Here is a 21942-nt window from a genome sequence, read left to right on the forward strand (position 1 = left end):
AGAAGGATATGGAGGAAGACCTGGCTAAAATGGCTAGGAAAAGCCAGTAAAACAAAGGTAAGATTTATTATGCAGGAATAAATATCTACATTAGTGAGACAGCCCTAGATTCAGTTCTGGATACTGTAAACAGTCAATCAGACTATAAGGGCACCTTCTTCTCTGTATCAGCATGAGAAAAATAACTAAATTGAGAGAGAGAGAGAGAGAGAGAGAGAGAGAGAGAGAATATTTGTGTGGTACCCAAAGTCTCCAAACTGAGCTACATCTCAGCCTCTTTTTGTAATTTTTGAGGCAATTTGAGTTACTCAGGCTAAGCTTGAATGTTTTGATTCTCAATCTTCCTGCCTTAACCTGTGGAAATTAAAGGCCTGTGCCACTTGGCTGAGATCTTTACTATGCCTGGCTGATTTTCTTTATAGATACAGATGCTTCTTAAAGGGTCGTTTTTTAGTGGCTCAAGCACTTGCCTAGCAAGTGCAAGGTGATGAATTTGACCCCCCAAAAAAGATTATTTTTTAGAGCTTTTCCAGTTCTCCAAAAGAGACTTTTGTACCAAATAGGCATATTTTGGAGTGGGATTTTCTGGTTCTACAGTCATTTTGAGGTGGAACATCCTGAACCTTGTCAGTAGGCATCATTGCTTTCATTCCCTTCAGTTCATAGCTTTTCAGGAGGTGCCATATCAAGTCTGCCTACACTATGAAGCACGAGAGGTTGGGAGAGGATGCTTTTTTTAAAATAGTAGTTACATGCTGGGTGTTGTGGCACATACGTGTAATCCCATCACTTAGGGAGGCTGAGGCAGAAGGGTGGCCATGAGTTCAAGGCCAGCCTAACCCACAGTGAGACACTGCCTCAAAACAAACAAAAAAAGTTATAGTCTGAAACTCTGGACTTAAGTGAGCAGTCTTCCACATGATAAGAGAGTTCTTTGATAATGAAGATGAAGAAAAGGCACAGGCATGTTTGAACCAATGCATCAGCTAGTCTTGCTGTTTATGAGAGCAAAAAAGCACAAAAACCCAGATCCTAAGAGATTAAGAAAGGCTGACTATAAAGTTCTGAGACTTTGCCAATTTCTTATGGTTGAACTTGGCCTTTTATCTGATTGCTAATATCTTAATCCAGTAGGTGGGCTTGTTGAATAAAGACCTACTAATAAAGGAAAAGAAGGCAAACAGTGTGCTTGGTCTTTGCAAAGAGAAAAAGATTTGGAAGAGGACAAAGCTTTCAGGATGTCAACTAACACTGAAAACATGCAGGAAGAGATTTAGTGTTTAGGGTTTGTTATAGCCTAAAGCAGTTGGCACTGTTCTCAGAGTGAGAACTTTTTTGTTTCTCTGGGACAATGTCTGGCCCCAGGAGTCTTGCCCATGACTGTTTGTCACTCTTAAGAGTCAAGTGCTTATTTTGAAGAAAACAGAGTCATTAGTTAAAGTATTTAGCAGAACTCCTTATAGAGTATCAGGGGATAGGATACGTGTAAGTAAGAGGAGAGACAGTTATTGAGAGACAGTTTCATATAAAACAGTGCTGGGTATTTGTATATGGGCTGGTTTAGTCTTTATAACAATCTATTAAATAGGTACTATTTTTTGTTTTTTTATATTTAGAAACCAATATTTAAGAAATTAAAACTTTTTTCAAGGTTATACGGCTAGAAATTTTGGAGCCAGATACAAATTTAAATGATGTAATTAGCAAACCAGTGACTTTCCTCTCCTAGCACCCTTTGTGTTCCATGATAGTGAAAAAGAGGGCTTTCTTCCTGGCTTTTCTATAAAATAGCAGAATTTAGCATGCAAGAGACTGTTTTCTGCCTTGCAAGCACATGGTCATGAGTTCGATCACCGGTACAAAAAAAAAAAGACTGCTTTCTAAATCTAACAGTCAAAAAGCTTTAAATACTGAACTTTTCATAACAAGATGTATGAACAATTATAAAGCTAAGGAAACTTCCATTCTGTTTTTGAAGGGTTGACAATTGAGTCTGCTAAAACAATCAGTAGTATAATATCTTAACTATATTTTGTATATATATTGTTTCTTTTAGCTTCTCACACTAGTGAGACAATGGCTACCACATTCAGAAGGAAATCTCCCATAGTTGCTATATTACATATTGTTATCCTCTAAATAGATGCTCAGTCTACTAGCTTTAGGCCTGCAAAGTCAATCAAGCACCAACCACTGCAAGCATTAAACTGTTTCTTTTACTTCAGTAGCTTTCATTCAGCCTGTGGTTCCCTGGGTCAGCTGGTTGCTTACTCGGGTGGGGTTGTGGGGGTCAACTTGGCTCTTCTCTCCCAGCCCACTTGCCTGCTGGCTTACAGGAAGGTGTTGGCTTCTTGTTTCTCCTCCTGATGACCCAGGACTGCTGCCAGCTCACAGGAAGGAGCTGGCTTCTTGTTTCTCCTCCTAACAGCCCCCAGCTGCTCATGGCTCATAGGAAGGGGTTGACTTGTTTTTTCTCCTCCCAAACACCATGGCTGCTGCTGACTCACTGGAAACAGTTGGCTTCTTTTTTCTTTGTCTTCCAAATCCATTTTATTGCAAAGAAAAAGAAATACAAAATTTCAAAACACAATCATCAGGGGAAAACAATGGTATACACATTGTGCATCACCACTCCCAAATTAGTGACCTAGAGCACAAGACATCTGCATTTAATTGTCCAAACAGTACCAGTGCAAACTTTTCAGTAAACTCAGAGAAATCAGTAGTAAAATATCTTAACTATATTTTGTGTATATATTGTTTCTTTTAGCTGTGGGACAATGTGATGTTTACACATGCATGTCTTGATTTATTTCACTATTGAGTGTGGATTCAAGTTGTATCCATTTACCTATAAAAGTCTTGTTTGTCCTTCTTTATGGTTGAGTAGTGCTCCATTGAATAAAAGTACCACATCTTTTTTATCCATTCCTCTGTCAGTGGGCATTTAGGTTATTTCCAAGCTCTACCTCTTACAAATTGTGCTGCTCTAAACGTGTTGCACGTGTATCACTGAGGTACAGTGTTTTTAATTCTTCTTGGAAAATAGCCAGAAGGTAAGTAAATAAGACTTTAAATTGTGTGAAATAAGACTTTAAATTGTAGTTTTTTTAGGATCTCCACACTGATTTCAAGAGTCTATACTAGTCTGCACTCCCACCAACAGTGGAGAAGGGTTCTTTTTTCCCTACAGTTCCTCCACTGATTGTTATTCTTTGATTTCTTATTGATAGCCATACTTTCTGGGATGAGGTGATTCCAAACCTTGGAGTAAGTTTATACTTCTGGAGGTTTGTTTTGGGCGGGGGGAGTAATGGGGGTATGTTTTTGTTTTTGTTTTTGTGTTTTGGTACCAAGGATCAAACTCATGACCTTGCGCTTGCCAGGCAGACGCTTAAGCAGCTGAGCAAAAGCCCCAGCTGTTTGTTTAGTTTTGAGACAAGATCTCACTATGTGGTTCAGGTGGGACTTGAACTCACTATATAATACAGTGTGGCTTTGAACTCATGCAGTCCTCCTGCCTCAGTCTTCCAAATGCTGGGATTACGGCACATTTCTATACTTTGAATAATTGGTACAGCTATTGCAGTCCTTGTTTTCTTCTAGTTTCTGCCACAAAGGATAAATTTAACACAAATAGAATTTTATTGGTGTTTTCTCAGAAGTGGAGGATGATTATCATATCAAAACACTAGAATGGAAATGTTCATATCAGTTCCCTTGCCCTCTTGCTAAGAATGAGAAAATTATGGAAATAAAGTATAGTATGAATGCCATCTAAATTGTGGACTTCTGATTTTTCACTGTTATTGTTGAATATTAAAATTCCCAATTTGGGGGCTGGGGATTTAGCTCAGCGGCATAAGCGCCTGCCTTGCAAGCAGGCAGTCGTGAGTTCGATCCCTGGTACTGATAAAAACGAAAAAGACAAAAAAAAAAAAAAAATCCCAATTTGATTATAAGAAAACTGATGGTTTGAATGTTCTCTTCTTTTTTTTTTTTAATTTTATTTAAAAGGAAAAAGAGAAAAAACAAAACAAAACAAAGCGGTGTAAGAGTACAAGTAATACAGAACTACAAAAAAAAAAAAAAGTAAGAAATCACCAGTTAATAGATTACATATTATCATCTTAGAGATAGTTGCTCAAGTCACAGTATCAAAGCATACAAAGTGGACATTCAAACAGTTGTGTTCAATGATCCAACCAAAAACATTAATATGGTCAGCTATTTAACACCCCTAAACACACTTGCTGTTGTATATTTTAGAACACTTATTTTCCTTCTCTTTTTTACAACAAAATTTACACATTTTGGGTTTTATTACTCCTTAGTTCTTATTACTTTTGGGGGGGGGAGAGAATAAAGTCAAATATGGCAAAACAAAGCTGTCAGTCAAAACCAAGAATAGACATAGCACATGATGTAAAAACAGGGTACAAGGTTATCAGTAATGGTTACCATAATGTCTCTTGTTTCCTTAAGAAGAATTGTGTATCTCATTAGGTATTATAAAGTTGAACAAAACAGTAGAGAACAAGACCAATAAAACTTAAGCATTGTAAACATTACAGGACTTCCAAAGGAGGCAATAGTCAAACCAGAATGGGCATCTTAGTGAATCTTATTGCCTTCAAAGTAGTTGCCTATACCCTCAAACTTGATACTATCATACAGAATGGAACAGAGTCTAATCAGTCAAAACAAGATAGTGGGAGTATTACAGGACTTCAAAACAAGTTAATAGGAAATCAAAAAAAGTTACTATTATATATCCTGCCAATTTTTTAAATTTTTCCTCTTAATTAAAAAAAACCATTAAAAATAACTAAATTTTTTTAATGAATAAGGGAGAGATTGAGATAAAAGAGGACATAACAATATAACAATACAGGTCAAAGCATGACTGTTTCAGCAACCTAGTGCTTCACCACCAAATGTGTTCTCTTCTATCTTAGGATTGGATGGATGGACTGGAGGGACAGGGTTTATACCTGGGCTTGTGACCCTGCTTTTAATCAAAGGACTCATTAGTAGTCCCATGAGCAGGTTCACATTCCTGGCAACTCTAACATGGAGTCTTTTGTCCCCTGTCATACTCTGTCACTTAGCTGCCATGGCCACTGTCACAGCCAGAGCTTAAAGGAAAGCAATACACTCAACTGTGGCACCTTTGATACTCTTTCATTAGCTGATAGACACCTTCTTGAGCTAATACAGGAAGAAACAGGATCTCGAGAGGCAGCCATTGGGAGCATCCGGGAAGCGGGATATTGCTGCTGATTTCAGTCTGATAGTGAAGGTTGGATTAGCTCACTAGAGGTGCAGTGTGTTAGTGTGAAAATTAAGTATTTATTTTTCCCTTTGGAAATTAGAAATGTTGCATATCTAACAGTTTTTAAATGTTTTTGAGTATGACGTACTGTGTTAAAACCAGAGAGGTTTTCGTTCCCTCAGAACTGTTAAGTTAACCTAAGATGCAAGTATGACATCTTCATAGAAACCTTACCAGTTAAATTGTTAAGATCACCATTTTAAACAGGGAATGGTGGTATACACATGTAATCCCAGTACACATCATGCAGAGACAGGAAGATCTGTTGGAGTTTAAGGCAAGCTTAGCTACATAGTACGTTCAAGGACAGCCTGAATTACATAGTGAGACCTTTTCCCCCCAAAACATAAATAAATAAGTAAAATAATAATAATAAAATCACCATTTTAAAAACTAGGAGACTAAAATCTAACCAATAATACAGCTGTTAAATGGTGGAATCTTGATTTAGATTTGAATTTAGGTCTATATGATTTAAAAGCCTGTGTTCAGTGATTATCAGAGATCATTTGTAAATAGATATATACATACACATAGAATCAGACAGTATAAGACAGGGTACATGGATTGTTACATTTATAAGATCATGAGATTGTCTAGAAATTCAGAGGAGAGATAGCCTGTTTGGCTGGATTGGAAAAATCTTCATTAAAGAAATAAGACTTGCCAGGCTTGTGGCTCACACCTGTGCTTGCAGTAGGGTAGCTGAGGGAGAAGGATCGCTGAAAGTTTGAGGCCAGCTGAACTACATAGTGAAACCCTGTCACAAAAACCAAAACAGAGATACAACTTAATTTAAACTTTGAAAGGGACATAAGATTCACAAAGAGTAAGGACGTGTATGTGGGAATAATAGTATGAATAAAAGCTATAAGAATAAGAGTGTCTAAATGCACTGGTGTAATCATGAATCTGACTCCAGATCTGGGGAGAAAATAAGCATCACATCATTGGAGCATTAAATCAGCACTGGCTATTATGATGTCTTATTTTCTTCAAAATAGCTGCTCATACCATCACAGATAATAAAATCCAACAAACCAGGATAAAACCATTCCAACTAATGAATGCAAACATTATATGTCTTCAAAGCAATGTAATAGGGAATCATGATTATCATAAACTCTTATGTACTCTTACCACTTCTTTCACTAGGGAGACTATATGGTATTTATACGTGAGTTTGGTTTATTTTGCTTATGAATATGGTCTCAAGTTGCATCCATTTATTTATAAATATCTCAATGTGATCATTCTTTATAGCTGAGTGGTATTCCATTGTATAAAAATACCACAACTTTTTTATCCATTTATCAGTTGATGGACACCTAAGTGGTAAGATCTGGCTGACTGTGCTGCTGTAAACATGGGTGCACATATATCACTGTGGTGTAATGTTTTCAGTTCTTCTGGCAATATGCCTAGAAGTGGAATAGCTGGGTCAAATGGGACTTCCAATCTCAGCTTTTGCAGACTGATCTCCAGTAGTTGTACTAGTCAACACTCCCACCAACAGTGCAGGAGAGTTCTTTTTACTTCACAGCCTCTCCAGCATTTGTGGAGTGAGATGAAATCTCAGTGTTGTTTTAATTTGCATTTTTCTAATGACCAGTAATGATGAACATTTTTTCATGTGTTTATTTGCCATTTGTATTTCTTCATCTGAGAACTTTGTTTTCATCTCAGATGCCCATTTTTGGATTGGGTCTTTGAATTTCGGAGGTATGATTTTTTTTTTTAATTCTTTATATGTTTTAGAAATCCTTTGTCTGAGGGACAGTTCATTAAGATTTTTTCCCAGTTGGTAGGTTTTCTTTTCACTATGCTGGAGATTTCTTTTGACATGCAGAAACTTTTTAATAAGAGGTGATCCCAGTTATTGATTCTGGGAAGTATTTCCCATGCGGTTTGATTCCTGTTCATGAATTTTTACCTACCCCTATGTCTTCAAGATTTCTACATACTTTGACTTTCAGCAGATTTAGTGTTTCTGTTTTAATATTCAGATCTTTGATCCATTTAGATTTTAGTTTAGGATATGGTGATAGGCATGGATCTAGTTTTAGTTTTCGGCATATGGAGAGCCAGTTTTTCCAGCATCATTTATTAAAGAGACTGTCATTCTTCCAGTGAACATGTCTGGCCCCTTTATCAAAGATAAAGTGGTAGAGTGTTTTGGTAGTTGTGGTTGTATCTTCTAATCTATTCCATTGATCTTCAGATCTGTTTTTATTCTAGTACCTTGTTGATTTTATTACAGTAGCTATGTAGTATCACTTTAAGTCAGGGATTGTGATGCCTCCTGCCTTGCCTTTGCTGCTTAGAATTGCCTTTGCTATTGTAGATCTCTTCTGGTTCCAGATGAGTTTTAGGAGTGATGTCTCTAGATCTATGAGGTATGTTGATGATATTTTCACTGGGATTGCATCAAATCTGTATAACAGTTTTGGGAGAATGGCCATTTTCACAATATTTATTCTTCCTAGCCATGAAAAAGGGATGTCTTCCCATTTTCTGAGCGCCTCTTTGATTTCTTTTTCAGGGTATTATAATTTTCCCTGTATAGATCTTTTACTTCTTTTGTGAGATTAATTCCTAAGTATTTCATTTTTTTAGATGCTAGTGTGAAGGGTGTGGCTTCTCTTATTTCTCTCTCAATGATTTTGCTGTTAGTGTATACAAATGCTATTGATTTTTGAGTATTGATTTTGTATCCAGCTACATTGCTGAATTTATTTATTATATATAGAAGTCTTTCAATGCAGTTTTGGAGGTCTTCTATGTAGCGTATCATGTCATCTGCAAATAATGATAATGTAACTTCCTCTTTTCCTGTCTTTACCCCTTTATTTCTCTCTCTTGTCTAATTGCTCTGGCTAGTATTTCCCTTACTATATTAAATAGGAGCGGTGATAAGGGACATCTTTGTCTCAGGTAGACATCTTTGTCTACCTGATTTTAAGGTAAAGGCCTTCAGGTTTTGGCCATTTAATATGATGTTGGCTGTTGGTTTGTCATAGATGGCTTTTATCATATTGAGGTAAAGACCATCTATTCCAATTTTCTTATCATGAATGAGTGTTGAACCTTATCAAAAGCTTTTTCTGCATCTATAGAAATGATCATGTGATTCTTCCTTTTGACTTTACTGATACGGTGGATTACATTTATGTAAATATGTTAAACCATCCCTGCACGCCTGGGATGAATCCCACTTGGTCATGGTGTATAATCTTCTTGATGATTTGCTGCGTCCTATTTGTCAATATTTTATTGAGGATTTTTGCATCTGTGTTCATTAGGAAGACTGGCCTGTGGTTCTCTTTTTTAGTTGAGTCTTTCTCAGGTTTTGGTACTAGTGTAATATTTGCTTCCAGGAATGACTTAGGAAGAATTGCTTCCCTTTTGATTCCATTGAAGAGTGTGAGGAGTATCGGCATTAAGTCGTCTTTGTATTTCTTGTAGAATTCCACAGTGAATCCATCAGGGCCTGGGCCCTTCTTTGTAGGTAAGGACTTACATTTTCAATTTCATTAATAGAAATTGGGTTATTCAGCAGTTTGACATCTTTTTGATCCAGCTTTGGTACTTCATATGTTTCTAGGAATTTGTCCATTTCTTCTGTGTTATCGAATCTATGAAAGTAGAGGTTTTTAAAATAGGTGTTGATGATCTTCTGTTTTTCCACAGAGTCTGTAGTGACTTCGCCTTTTTCATTCCTTATTGTATGAAGTTGAGCTTTTCCTTTTTAAAATAAGGTTGGCTAGGGGCTTATCAATTTTATTCTTTCAAAGAACCAACTCTTTGATTCATTGTTCTTTGGATTGTTTTCTTAGTCTCTATTGCATTAATTTCTGCTCTGATTTTTATAATTTCCTCCCTTCTTTTGGCTTTGGGCTTGGCTTGCTCTTCTCTTTCTAGATGTTTGAGTGTAGCATTAGGCTGTTTATTTGTGTTTGTTCTGTATTTCTGATGTGGGAATTCACCGCAATAAATTTTCCTCTGAGGACTGCTTTCATTGCATCCCACAGATTCCAGTAAGTTGTACTTGTTTTTTTGTTTGCTTATAGATATTGTTTAATTTCTTCTTTAATTTCCCCTGTGACCCACTGATTGCTCAAGAGTGTATTATTCAGGCTGTGGATTTAGCTCAGCGGCATAAGTGCCTGCCTTGCAAGCAGGCAGTTGTGAGTTCAATCCCCATTACCCATAAAATCAATCACTTCTTTAAGGACCTTCTGTATAAATATAGCTAGATTCTGAGTTATAGAATAGAAATTCAATGTGTATATTTGGGATAGGGGATACAATTTAGTCAGTAAAAATCCTCAGTGCTCAGAGGTCCCATGTTTATCAAGTACCTGGTATTTGTAGTTGAGATGATGACAATTTTGGTGATGATGAAGACAGGGATGGTGGCGATGACAAAAATCTCACACTTAATTCTTAGTTTGTTGCTCATATTGCACAAGAAGCTCATGCCAGTTTTGACCTCTGCCTCATGTTCTCTCCTGTCATCGAATGCTGATGGCACAGGATTGGATGGATTACTATAGGTCAGAGAGTTATTGAGGTTTATAAAAGGACAGACAGTCTATAGAACAGATTTATGGCCAAACTTTGTGCTTAGTAAAGAGTCTCTGTGTCAACCAGTGAAACCAAGAGAAAAATTTCCTGAAGAATCTTTATGAAATCTGGTCAAATTTTGTGGACTTCTTGAATCAGTATTGAGTACGTTCCACTTGTACCTTCCACTTTTTGGAAGGTACATTTTTAAGACCATTCACATTAATAGTTAGAACTGATATGTCTTGACTTATCTTTGTTGTATTATTTTCCTGTTGTTGACTCCCTTTCTTTCCCTGCTTGCCTTCCTGGTAGATTCATCCTATTGGGATTCATGGAATTATTATTCTCATTGTCTTTTTCTAGAATATCCTTCAGAACTTTTCAAGGGGGTGGTTTGTGTTATACTAAGATGCTAAAAATTAAAATAATTGATTAAAAGATAATTAACAAAAATAGTTACTTAAAAAGATAGTTATTAGTAATATTGTCATTCTGTACTGAGCTCGTTACCCTAGTAACCAAGCACCAACCACATAGTTATAAATTAACTGACCACATCGTTCTGCTGTTCTGTAATGCGTCATCCCCCCCTACCTTAGTGACCTGTGTCCAATGTCAACTTTTGTTCCCCTAGTAAGAGACAATTGATGCTGTGTCAACCATTGTTCCTTTTATGACAGACAAATGTTCCTGGAATTGGCAGACCAAGGGCAATGAATTGGCTAACCACCCACTGTGAAATGCCTCTGATCTCAAGCAAAGGGGAACAAAGGCCCACCTTATTTCTGTTTCTCATCACTATGTACTTAATGATCAATGAGCTAATCATAAATGAACTATAAAAATCAGTCAAAATTCTAACTCAGTTGCACAGCTTTGCAAATTCCATCTGCACTGTGTTGCTGGGCCAGCTAAAATAAAAGCGCTTCTTTTAAAAAAGACGTCTTGCCCTGTTTTTCATCATGGGACCCTGTTTTTTGACTAGAGTACAACAGTTTGGTGATTTCTTGAGGTGTGATCGTAGAAGTACGTTATTTCTCCATTAGTTTTGAAAGATAATTTTGTGGGATCCCTCAATATGGATCAGAAGTTGTTTCTGTTCCCAAGTCCCTTTTTTTTTTTTTTTTTTTTTTTTTTGTCTTTTTTCCTTTTTATCGGTACTGGGGATTGAATTTATGACTACCTCCTTGCAAGCCAGGTGCTTATGCCGCTGAGCTAAATCCCCAGCCCCAGAGGTTGTTTTCTGTTAAGGCTTAAAATATTTTACTGCAAACTCTCCTTAACTTAAGGGTATGAATTGAGAAGTCCGCTTTGATCCTGATGGGCTTTCCTTTATAGGTGATTTATTTCTTTTCTCTAACAGCTTTTAATATTCTGTTCTTGTGTTGAATTTCTGGAATCTTGTTTGTTATATTCCTCTGTATAGTTTTTTGCTACATGACTATGTAATGACTGTTTGGGGCTCTGTATGCCTCATTTATCTGTATCTCAATCCTTTTTCCATGCATGGAAAGTTTTCTGCTATTACTTCCATGAACAAGTTTTTTTAATACTGTTTGTGCTATTCTGATTCTTCATTGATTTCAGTTAATTTTATATCAGTTTTCTTTGTATCACCTGACAGCTGTTGGACTGATTTTTCATGGTCCCTTAATATTTTTAAGAGGTCTTTCATTAATGACTGCCAGCCACAGGCCTGTCTTCAGTCTGATATTCTATCTTTACATTGGTGTACTCTGCTGTGCATGTTTTAGTACAATTTTTAATCTCCTGGATTTCTACTTGAGCCTATTTTATGGGATTTAGTTCTTTTCTGTATTGGGCATTCATGATTCATGTCTTTCCTAAATTCCTCTTTCTTAAAAAAAAAATCTCGACTTCCGGGAGAACATGGCGGACAGATAACAGCAACTACCGGAGGCTCTCTGAAAAACTAGGCTCAGAAGCCAGGTATGGTGCGGACTAAAGAGACATAAGCAGGTGGAGTTATGCTCTGCTGACTCAGGAACGAACTCGGCTGAGAGAAACCAACTTGGAATGCAGTCCTGGTGCTAAAACAGGAACAGAAAAGTCTCGCTGCTGAGGCTGGACCCTGCGCCATTGGAAGCCGCGATTTGGGTTTCCCGCCGCGCAGTGGCTGGCTGCCTCTACATCAGCTCGGCAAGGAGAGAGACGCGCAGAAACTCTGAGAACGGGAGTCTGCGAACGGAGTCGAAAACAGGACGGGCAGAGAGGCATTTTCTGACTTGCGGCGAGGTGAGTGAGAGAAACTGACACTCCACCACAGTTTGACTCCAGCGGACTTTCTGGGCCCGAGCAGTCCTGTGGGAGCAGGGCGCGGTGGTGACTCCAGCCACACATTCCCCTCTCGGGTGGGATTGGTGAAAAGTGCCTGGCCTGCGTGACGCTGCCGGTGGACCCCGTAGGCTGGCCCATCCCAGATCCCAGAGCCTGACGGAGGCCGGGAGGGGCGGGCCCCCGCGTAGGCTGCCTGGTGCGCAGCGGTGAGTGGGAACACCTAACCGGCGCAATTCGATCAGGCTGTGGCTGACAGGGAGAGAAGCTGGGCCTCTCATATAAGCTTGCATATATAAGGAACAGAGAATATGGGAAGAAGCAGCAACAAGAAAGGCTCCTCGGCCCCCAATTCTGAGAAACAGGCAATAGCGGACACCGCACCAATACACATAAAGCACCATATAGAGAGCCTCATAGACCAATTCAGGAATGAAGTTATCAACGACCTGAAGCTAGAAGTATGCAAAATAGTTAGAGAAATGCTAAGCCCCACCCAGGAAAAAACAGATGGTGGAATGGAAGAACAGAAAAAGAGGGGAGAATTATTTGATGGAGAAAACAGGGAAAGCATAGAATACGTGAAGCAGGTTCAAAGGGACTACCAAGAAACTAAGAAGTCTATCGAAGACTGGCATAACAGCTTGAAAGAAACTAAGGACAGACTATCTGAACTGGAGGGCAGAATTGTAATATGGGAGAATGAAATGCAAAACTTCTTAAAAATAACAAAGAAACAAACAGCAATAATACAAAGACAAGAAGATGATAAGAGGTTCCATAACTTAAGGATTAAGAACATAAAAGAAGTAGGGACACAAACAAATGAACTACAAAAGCTACTCACAGAAATAATCCAGGAGAATTTTCCTAATTTAGCAAAAGGTAAAGATACTCAGATGTATGAGGCATACAGGACCCCAGCTACCTACAACCCAAACAGAGCAACACCCAGGCATATAATAATCAAAATTCCAGAAATTCAATACAAGAACAGAATATTAAAAGCTGTCAGAGACAAGAAACAGACCACTTACAAGGGAGCACCCATCAGAATTACAGCAGATTTCTCTGCACAAACCATCAAATCACGAAGAGCGTGGGGGGAAATAATTCAAGCTTTGAAAGATAATAATCTCCAGCCAAGATTGAGATATCCTGCACAACTGTCCCTGGAAATTGATGGAAAAACAAGGTGCTTCCAGGATAAAGAGGAACTGGGGGAATTTGCAACCACCAATTCAACTCTACAGAGAGTATTGCAGGATATTCTAAAAAAAGAAAAATACAAAGAACCCAGAAATAGTGGAGGCCACAACTAATGGAGCAGAGAACAAAGTGAAGAAGACAAACTGACAGCTACTGACAGAATAAGAGCTCAACAGAAATGAGGCAGAGAAGATTGGATGATAGGAACAGCTATTTTGGAGAAAATGACATCTTAATAGGTAATACTGATTTAGTATCATCTTGTTTTGAAGTCTCATCTAGCTTTTGTCCTTCTGTCTCCAATGGTCTAAATAGGTTGTATCTTACTGGATTTTATTACGTACGATAGTATAAGCAAAAACCTTTTAAAGACAAGGAGATTATACAGAAACCATTATTCATTTTCTGTTAGTCGATTCTAAATACTCTGTAATGCTGTCATTCTCTTAAATGGTTTTACATTGTTTTGATATACTTAATGCTACAGTATACGAAGTTGTACTCAAGGATTTCAAGGAAAGAGACAATATGGTAACTACTTTTAGGTCAGGATTATCTGGTGGTGAAACACTATTCTGCTTAAATGGTTATGTTTTGATCTGCACTGTTTCGTTGTTATGCCCTCTTTTATCTCAATCTCCACTCCATTATTTACTTTTTTAATACTTTTTAAAATTTTTTATCCTTTTAATTAAAGGAAAAAAAATAGCAGGATATATTATAGTAACCCACTTTGACTTTCCATTACCTCGATTTAAAGCCCTGTATTACTCTCACCATCTGGTTTTTAACTGATGTTCCCCTATTTTGTTTTGCTGGATAGTATCAGGTTCGAAAATTTAGGCATCAGCTGTGAAGATAATGAGATTCATTATAACGCCCATTCTTGTTGACTTTTATCTACTTTTGAAGACCTACAATGTCTCCAATGTTTTGGTTTTGTCGGTTTTGTTCTTTACTGTTTTGTTCAATTGTATTATAACTAATGGTATAGGCAATTCTATTAGAGATAGCGGGAGGCATTATGGTAACCATTGTTGATCACCTTGTATTATGTTTTCACATTATCTATTATGTCCACCCTTTTGACTTGACCGATTCTGTTCTGTTACGTCACATTTGGTTTTACTCTCTTCCAAAAAAGTAATAAGAACCGGGAGAGCAATGAAACCCAAAAAGTGTAATAGTCATTGTACAAAAGAGAGGAAAAGAAAGTGCTCTAAACTATATAACTGCATGTATATTTAAGTGTATAAGATAGAATATGATATCACAGAGTTTTATTGGATCATTGAACAGAACTGTTTGCAGTATCATTGATGGAATGTCCACTTTACAAGCTTTAATTTTGTGACTTGAACAATTATTTCTAAGATGACAATATGTAATCCATTAACTAGTGATTTCCTACTGTTCATTTTTTTTCTGCAAATCTGTATAACTTGTACCCTTTCTCTGCTTTTTTTTTCTTTTCTCCTTAAATAAAATTAAAAAAAAATCTCTATTTACTGTAGATTCACTTACCATTTCCTTTATTATGGTAATCATTTCTGAACCATCTTGGTTTTGTTTTTGTCAAGAGACTTACTGGTCTGTTTTGTTACATCTGCTGCCACCATTTCATAAAATTTAGCTGGGTGATTCTTAATTTCTTCCTCCTCAGTACCCTGCTGATTTGCTTTGAGTGAATTGGGGATTATGGGTTACATCTTGCTTCAGTGTTTTATCACTTTTTAAATTTGTTTTCTGTGTTGAAGTTTGTAAGTTGCTTATAGTAGATTGCGTTATGAGTAGTGTTGAGACCTCTTTAAGAAATGACTACTTTTCAGAGATGTCTTCTAGGCATAGCTGGCTTTTTACTTTTGAGTCTGTCCAAATTTATTAGAGATGAAAGATTGCTACCTGTTTGGCTAGAACTCAATTCTTTGCTGCTGAACTATAGTATTGTTTATGATCCTCAGACAATCTAGGTGTTGGCATGCAAGGAAGATCAGTTGATCACAGCTATGTTTAAGTAATACAACACTGGGAGCCCTGAGATGAACTGCTCCAAGTTCAAGGTTCCTTTGGCTCCACTCTCAACTGCCATCCAACCAAGCCACCCTTTCCAGGGTACGTGGAAATAGTTTGGAGTCACTCAGCACCCACAGCTTTGTTCACCTAGTGTATTTCTCTCTGGAGGCTTTCACTGTGCCTCTGTAGATTCAATCCTCCTCTTCCATGCAGTGAATCAGGAGCTAGGGAGAAAGTGTGGATTTTCCCCCTTTTTTCTACAGTGAGACCTTCTCTTCACTTTCTCTGTGGGCTTCAGTTTTCCCTGCTGATCTTTCCTGGCATCTGAGTATCCACTTCCCTCCTTTTTCCCCATGTTATTTTCTAGTGTCTGGATTCTGAATCTTGGAGAGGTTGACTTGCTGCTGCTTACCGCTCTGCTATCTTCTTGGAAGTCCTTCCCCAGTCTTCTTTTCTTTTCTTTTCTTTTTTTTTTTTTTTAAATTTTCTCTTTTTACTTTCTAATAAATTTTTTTAAAGAGAATAAAACCAAACAAAATAAGATAGAGTAAAGCCAATCAAAATAAAACAGTGTAATACAGGATTTCAAAAAAAGATAATAGAAAATAAATAATAGCTATCATAATGCCTCTTGTTATCTTCAAAATAGTTGCCTATACCATGAGACATAGGAAACTCAAAACAGAACAGAATAGAACCAATAAAAACAAAACAGTGAATGCAGTACAGGACTTCAAAACAAGATTAAAGGGTCTGATTTAGCTCAGCAGCATAAGCACCTGCCTTCCGAGCAGGTGGTCATGAGTTCGATCCCCAGTACTGGTAAAAAAAAATAATTATTTTTAATTAAAAGTTGATCTTGGACCAGGGATATAGCTCAGCAGCACAAGGCACTTGGCAAGTGCAAGGTTATGAGTTCAAACCGGTATCAAAAAAAAAAAGAAGTTGATCTCAAAAAACAGAACTGGATGTGGTGATATAACCTGTAATTCTAGCATTGTGGTAGGCTGGCCCAGGAGGATTGTAAAATCAAATCCAGCTTGGCAACTTTGTGAGAGTCTGTACCAAAACAGGTAGTAAAAAAAAGGGACTATAGCTATATAGCTCAGTGCAGAGGCCCTGTGATCAGTCTCTAGGTCTTTGGAGCTTAATCATACTAGATGAAGAGCCTTTGCTTTCTTAGGGGTCCCTTCTAAAACATCTTTTTATGCTTTATAGGAATCTGAATTTCTGTGTTTGGAATTTGATGAGGTGAAGGTCAACCAAATCCTGAAGAAGCTCTCAGAGGTAGAAGAAAATATCAACACACTGATGCAACCAGTCTAACGGAAGATACGGAGGAAAGAGTTGGAATTATTAAAGAAAGGTGTTAATCATCCTCCCCACTTTTTACAGTCCTGTCCCCTCATTGGTATTAAATTCTCAGTGTCCAGTCTTGCTAGGATTCTTTCATTCTCCCTTTCCCTTTAGTTTCCTTCTTTTTGTGGAAGAGGAGGATGCTGGAGATGGAATCTAGCACTTCATGAGTTCTAGGCAAATGCTGTACCACTGAGCTACATTTTCAGCCCTCATTCATTCTTACAGTTACTCCAGTGCAGAGATTCTCATACTTCAGCATGTATAAAGATGATTAGGGGCCAACTTGTTAAACTATTTAAATTCTAAAATTTATTCCAGTGGGTCATGGTGGCACACGCCTATAATCCCAGCACTTGGAAGATTGAAGCAAGAGAATCATTACAAGTTTAGGACCAGCCAGGACTACAAAGTGAGCTCAAGGCCAGCCTGAATTGCCTAGGGAGACCTTGTCTCAAAAAGGGGAAAAAAAAAAAAATTAGGCCAGGCATGATGGCCTAGCCTTGTAATCCCAGGACCTAGGAGGTTGAGGCCGGAGTATTGCCACAAATTAAAGGCCATCCTGAACTACATAGTGAAACCCTGTCTCAAAATAATAATCCTCAGAAACTTACATTCAGTAGGATTAGGGTGTGGAGACAGGGTCAGTCTTGGAAAGACTTCCTATGATCCTTTGTTCCTGGAGAGATTTTTAAAATTTATACATGATAAATTATGTAAGAATTTGAAAAGGAACAAGAAAATATCTTAGTCAAGGAAATACAGTGTTCATTGAGGTGTTATATATCCCAAAGTGAGGCCTAAAAGTTACCTGATACTAGTAGGATATTTTTGAAATTAATTTCAGTAGTTGGAATACTTAAGCCTAAATTTGGAGGAGTCTGGTTTGGTCCAAGCTACTATCAGAGACCCCACCAAGATCCCCAACTTCCTGATAGAGGGGTATAGAAAAAGGATGAAGTAAGAAACAGAGGCAAATTTAGTAATGCATGACTCAGAGGCTGGGAGGTTGTTGTACTTCCCCAAAAAGGCCCCCGAGATGAAAAATGGGGCAAGACCCCCGAGATGGAAAAAAGATGGGGTAAACGACATTTTAAGAAGCACTTTTATTTTAGCTGGCCCAGCAACACAGTGCAGATGGAATTTGCAAAGCTGTGCAACTGAGTTAGAATTTTGGCTGATTTTTATAGTTCATTTATGATTAGCTCATTGATCATTAAGTACATAGTGATGAGAAACAGAAACAAGGTGGACCTTTGTTCCCCTTTGCTTGAGGTCAGAGACATTTCATAGTGGGTGGTTAGCTAATTCATAGCCCTTGGTCTGCCAATTCTAGGAACATTTGTCTTTCATAAAGAGAACAATGGTTGACATAGCATCATTTGTCTCTTACAAGGGGAACAAAAGTTGACACAGCAAACAGGTTACTAAGGTGGTGGGGAACAACACATACAAAACAGCATGACAATGCAGTCAGTTAATTTATAACAATGTGGTCAGTGCTCCAGTTACATGGTTACTACAGAGGTCAGTGCCTCAGGATCGGCAAAGACAAAGACACTCTGAGCTAGCCATTGTGTATTGGGTGCATATAATCAGGGAAGGGATTATTGTGTGACTCAGGTCAGTGAGGATCTTTATGTTGATGAAGACTGGGGAGAGAGAGCAGGTTAACAAGGAGTTTGTCCTTTATTTAGAGTAAAACTATTTTTTAACTACTGGATTCTTAAGGAACCATGATATCTCTAGCTGGTGCAATCTTGCCCTGGGGCATCTCAGCATCACAGGACCATTGTGGCCTCAACTGTGACCTGAGGCACTAGTCCCGGGGCAAACCATATCATAGTTGTATTACAAGTGATTTTTTTCCCAAAAATTACTTAGAATGATGCTCAAAAACCCAGAGACTCTGGCTTTTTTGTAACCTAAAATTAAGCTGCTCGTGTAACAAAGGGACTCTATGTCTTTCCTTGCTTAAATCAGGATTATAGTAAGGAAAATGTCTACTGAGTCAATGCAAAGTCTTTTACCTCAGAAAATTTTATTCAAGTCATCAAAACCCCTTTGAGAAAATGTGTTCAAGAAAAATTAGTGTATGAAAGCTCGGTTCTAGAGGAGAAGTATGTTAGCATTCCATTATTAGGACAGGATACATAACTTAGGATAGAATAATCAACTTAGGAGGAGGAAAGACTTATTTCATTTCACGTTTAAAAGGTTTCCACCCATGATTGCTTGGCTCCATTGGTTTGGGGCCTTTGGTGAGGCAGATCGTGGGGAGCATGTGATAGAGCAAAGCTGCTCACCTGAGACTGACTGGAAAGCAGAGAGAGATGTGGAGGGACCAGGGCCCTAATCACCCTTTAGGGGCAGGGTTCCCAGGTTTTGGGGCATGATGATACCATAAGAACATGTTTATAAGGAGCTGGGGATTTAGCTCAGTGGCATAAGCACCTGCCTTGCAAGCAGGCGGTCATGAGTTCAATCCCTGGTACTGATAAAAAAAAAAAAAAAGAACATGTTTATAAAGTAGTATTTACAGATGCTACAGATGTAAATACAGTAGTATTTACAGATATTTCACGATCAATTAGAAGTCTCTGACCAAGTTTCTGTTCTGCTGTTTCTGCTGAATTCAGTTGACCTTGACAGGGTTTGTAGCCTTCTGCTGAGCACTGGGTCAGAGTATTTGTCTATACCGTGAGTCACCTTGGGCTTACTCAAGGGCCTGCTCCCTGGAATGTTTCTATATTATGGTAGTGCTTTTAACTATGCTTACTCTGTAAGGACCCCCTCCCCTTGTTCTGTATTATGATAAACAGTTCCTTTGTGTCAATCTGTTTAAGACTAGTCTGCAAGTCAATATGGAACTCAATGCATGTAACCAATTATGTAACATTTTGTCACTTGCTTTACACCTCGCGCTTCTAAATTCTATATAGACTAAACTCTTCTTAGGTTTAGCACTGTTGCCTTTGAGAAATTATCCACAGCAGTCCACTGGCATGACAATCCAATAGTCCCCTGGTATAAAGATTAAATGCTTAAATGCTGCCTTCTTATCTCCTTGGTGCAAAGAGTCTTCCTTTCTTTTTGGTTTGATTTGGCTTGAGAATTTTCCCACAGCATAAGGACCCAACTTCCTTCCCATAGGCCCCGCCTCTTCAGTGGTTGCACTGCCTTCTAGTAACACCACAAGCTATTGATCAAGCCCTCAACACATGGCCTTTGGGGACATTTAATATCCCAACTCCAAGCCACAACAAGAAGTTACCAGACACCAAGCATATTCTAACAGAAGGAGGCTAAGCTAAATGCGGTGGTGCCTGCCCATATTCTAGCATTCTGGGAGCCCAAGACAGAAAGATTACAATTTTGATCCCTGTGTGGGTGATTTAGTGAGACTCCACCTCAAAATTAAAAATAAAGAAGGACTAGGGATTAGGTCAGTGTAAAGGCCTAGGTTCAGTCCCCAGTACAACATGTACACACACACACACACAGAAGAGGAAGCTGTTATCCAGTACATTAAGGCTATGATTCTTGTTGAACAGGTTTGGTATCTGATGCTTGATAATATTTAGAAACCCTAGTTGCCTTTGGATAAGTTTCCCAAAAATATGGTTCTCTTTGTGGTTACAGCCTATGTCAGTTCTAATAGTTTATTCAAGGATAGGAATAAGTCCTTTTCTGTTAAGTAGACTTTACTAAATCAGTTTGGAGACATTTGAGGAGTTCTTCCAACACCCAAGCTGAATATCGCATATTGTCTTCTTCCCTGATTAACACACTCCTGCCAGTTTGAACCACATGTATGCCCCGTTGTGAATGTGTTAAAATCATCTCAACTGAGGGGGAGGAACAAGATGGCAGATAGATAACAACTTGCTACAGAGGCTCTCTGAGATAGTCAACTTAGAATTCAACATAATACAGAGTTAGGAGCCCCAAACAGAGGGAGATGAATTCTCTCGTCCCAAGAAGAAATTAAGGTGACTTGCCTACCATCTGAGGTCCCGCCACAGCTTGCCAAGGTCCCATCACGTTTGCTGAGCTGTCTGAGGTCTCGCTGCTTCAACATTGAATTTGGAGGCTGGCGAGCCAAAGGGAGAGCTGAGTTGGCAGGGTACCTACATCAAACTGTGGTGAGTGATGTGAGTGGAGCCATTCCATAAATGGGGGGCTCTGGCAGATGACATTGTGGGACTGGGCAGGACTGGCAAGTACAAAGGGCAGCAGCAACTTCAGTCAATTGCTCCCTTCCTGAAAGGAATTGGTGGAGAGAGGTAGGCCTGGGTCACGTGACCTGGCTGAGAACCAATAGGTTATCTGAAATCAAGTCCCTACAGTGGTGGTGCACACTAACCCAGTGAAATCTCAGAAGTTTGACTAACCGTGCAGGCCACAGCAGCTTGACTGACCCGGAGGGGAGGCAGTGCCAAAAAATGTAGTCCACATCACAGCACCTTGACTGATCCCCATGCCACTGCACTCCACCAGCCACCTGTGGCACCTTCGGACCACCGGCGAGACCTCTCGCCATGGCCCCAGGAATGACTGGGCACACACCGGCTGCCCCAGCCCCTGACCCCGCCGTGGCTGATGACCCAGAGGGGAGGCAGTGCCAAGGCTGCCGCTGTCAGCCGGAAGAGAGGTGATGCAAAGTAATACAGTACAGGCCACAGTGCTCGACTTATCCAGAGGGGAGGGGCCAGCCTATGCTGTCCCTATCTGCAACTCACTAGCACACTGCAGTGGAGAGGGTCATCTAGAGGGCCAGCGCACTTCAGAAGAATTGTAACCAACAAAGAAAGAAACTGGGGCCTCCTGGGAGAAGCAAAAAAGATGGGAAGAGGAAGCAACAACAAAAAGTCCCCAGGTCCCAACCCTTAGAACATTGACCCAGGACAGGTAAATACAAAGGAGAACAAGAACAGCAAACATGTAATATCAGACACAGTGCCATAAAGAGATATATTCGGGACCTCATAGACGAGTTCAAAAGTGAAGCATTTAGCCAAATAAAACAAGATATAAAAAAATTAAAAGAGATACTAAACACCCCTCAAGCAGACACAGATGGAAGAAGGGAGGAACTCAAAGGAGAGAACATTTAATGAAGAATATAAAAAAATATAGAATACATGAAGCAGATTCAAAGAGAT

General features: G+C 38.8%; 2 protein-coding genes across 2 annotated transcripts in view; both read left to right on the forward strand.

The window, feature by feature from the left end:
* Positions 1-19839, forward strand: part of Commd1 (copper metabolism domain containing 1) — a 128820-nt gene extending 108981 nt beyond the window's left edge. The window contains exon 3 of the mRNA XM_003467485.5: positions 16640-19839. Within this exon, the coding sequence (XP_003467533.1) occupies positions 16640-16747 (108 nt within the window). The 3' untranslated portion in view covers positions 16748-19839. The remainder of the gene's footprint in view (positions 1-16639) is intronic.
* Positions 1-21942, forward strand: part of B3gnt2 (UDP-GlcNAc:betaGal beta-1,3-N-acetylglucosaminyltransferase 2) — a 185182-nt gene that overhangs the window by 68912 nt on the left and 94328 nt on the right. The window lies entirely within an intron of this gene.

This window comes from Cavia porcellus, unplaced genomic scaffold (genome assembly GCF_034190915.1).
Source record: "Cavia porcellus strain 051 isolate PalLab524CR breed Dunkin Hartley unplaced genomic scaffold, mCavPor4.1 scaffold_18, whole genome shotgun sequence".
Taxonomy (NCBI): domain Eukaryota; kingdom Metazoa; phylum Chordata; class Mammalia; order Rodentia; family Caviidae; genus Cavia; species Cavia porcellus.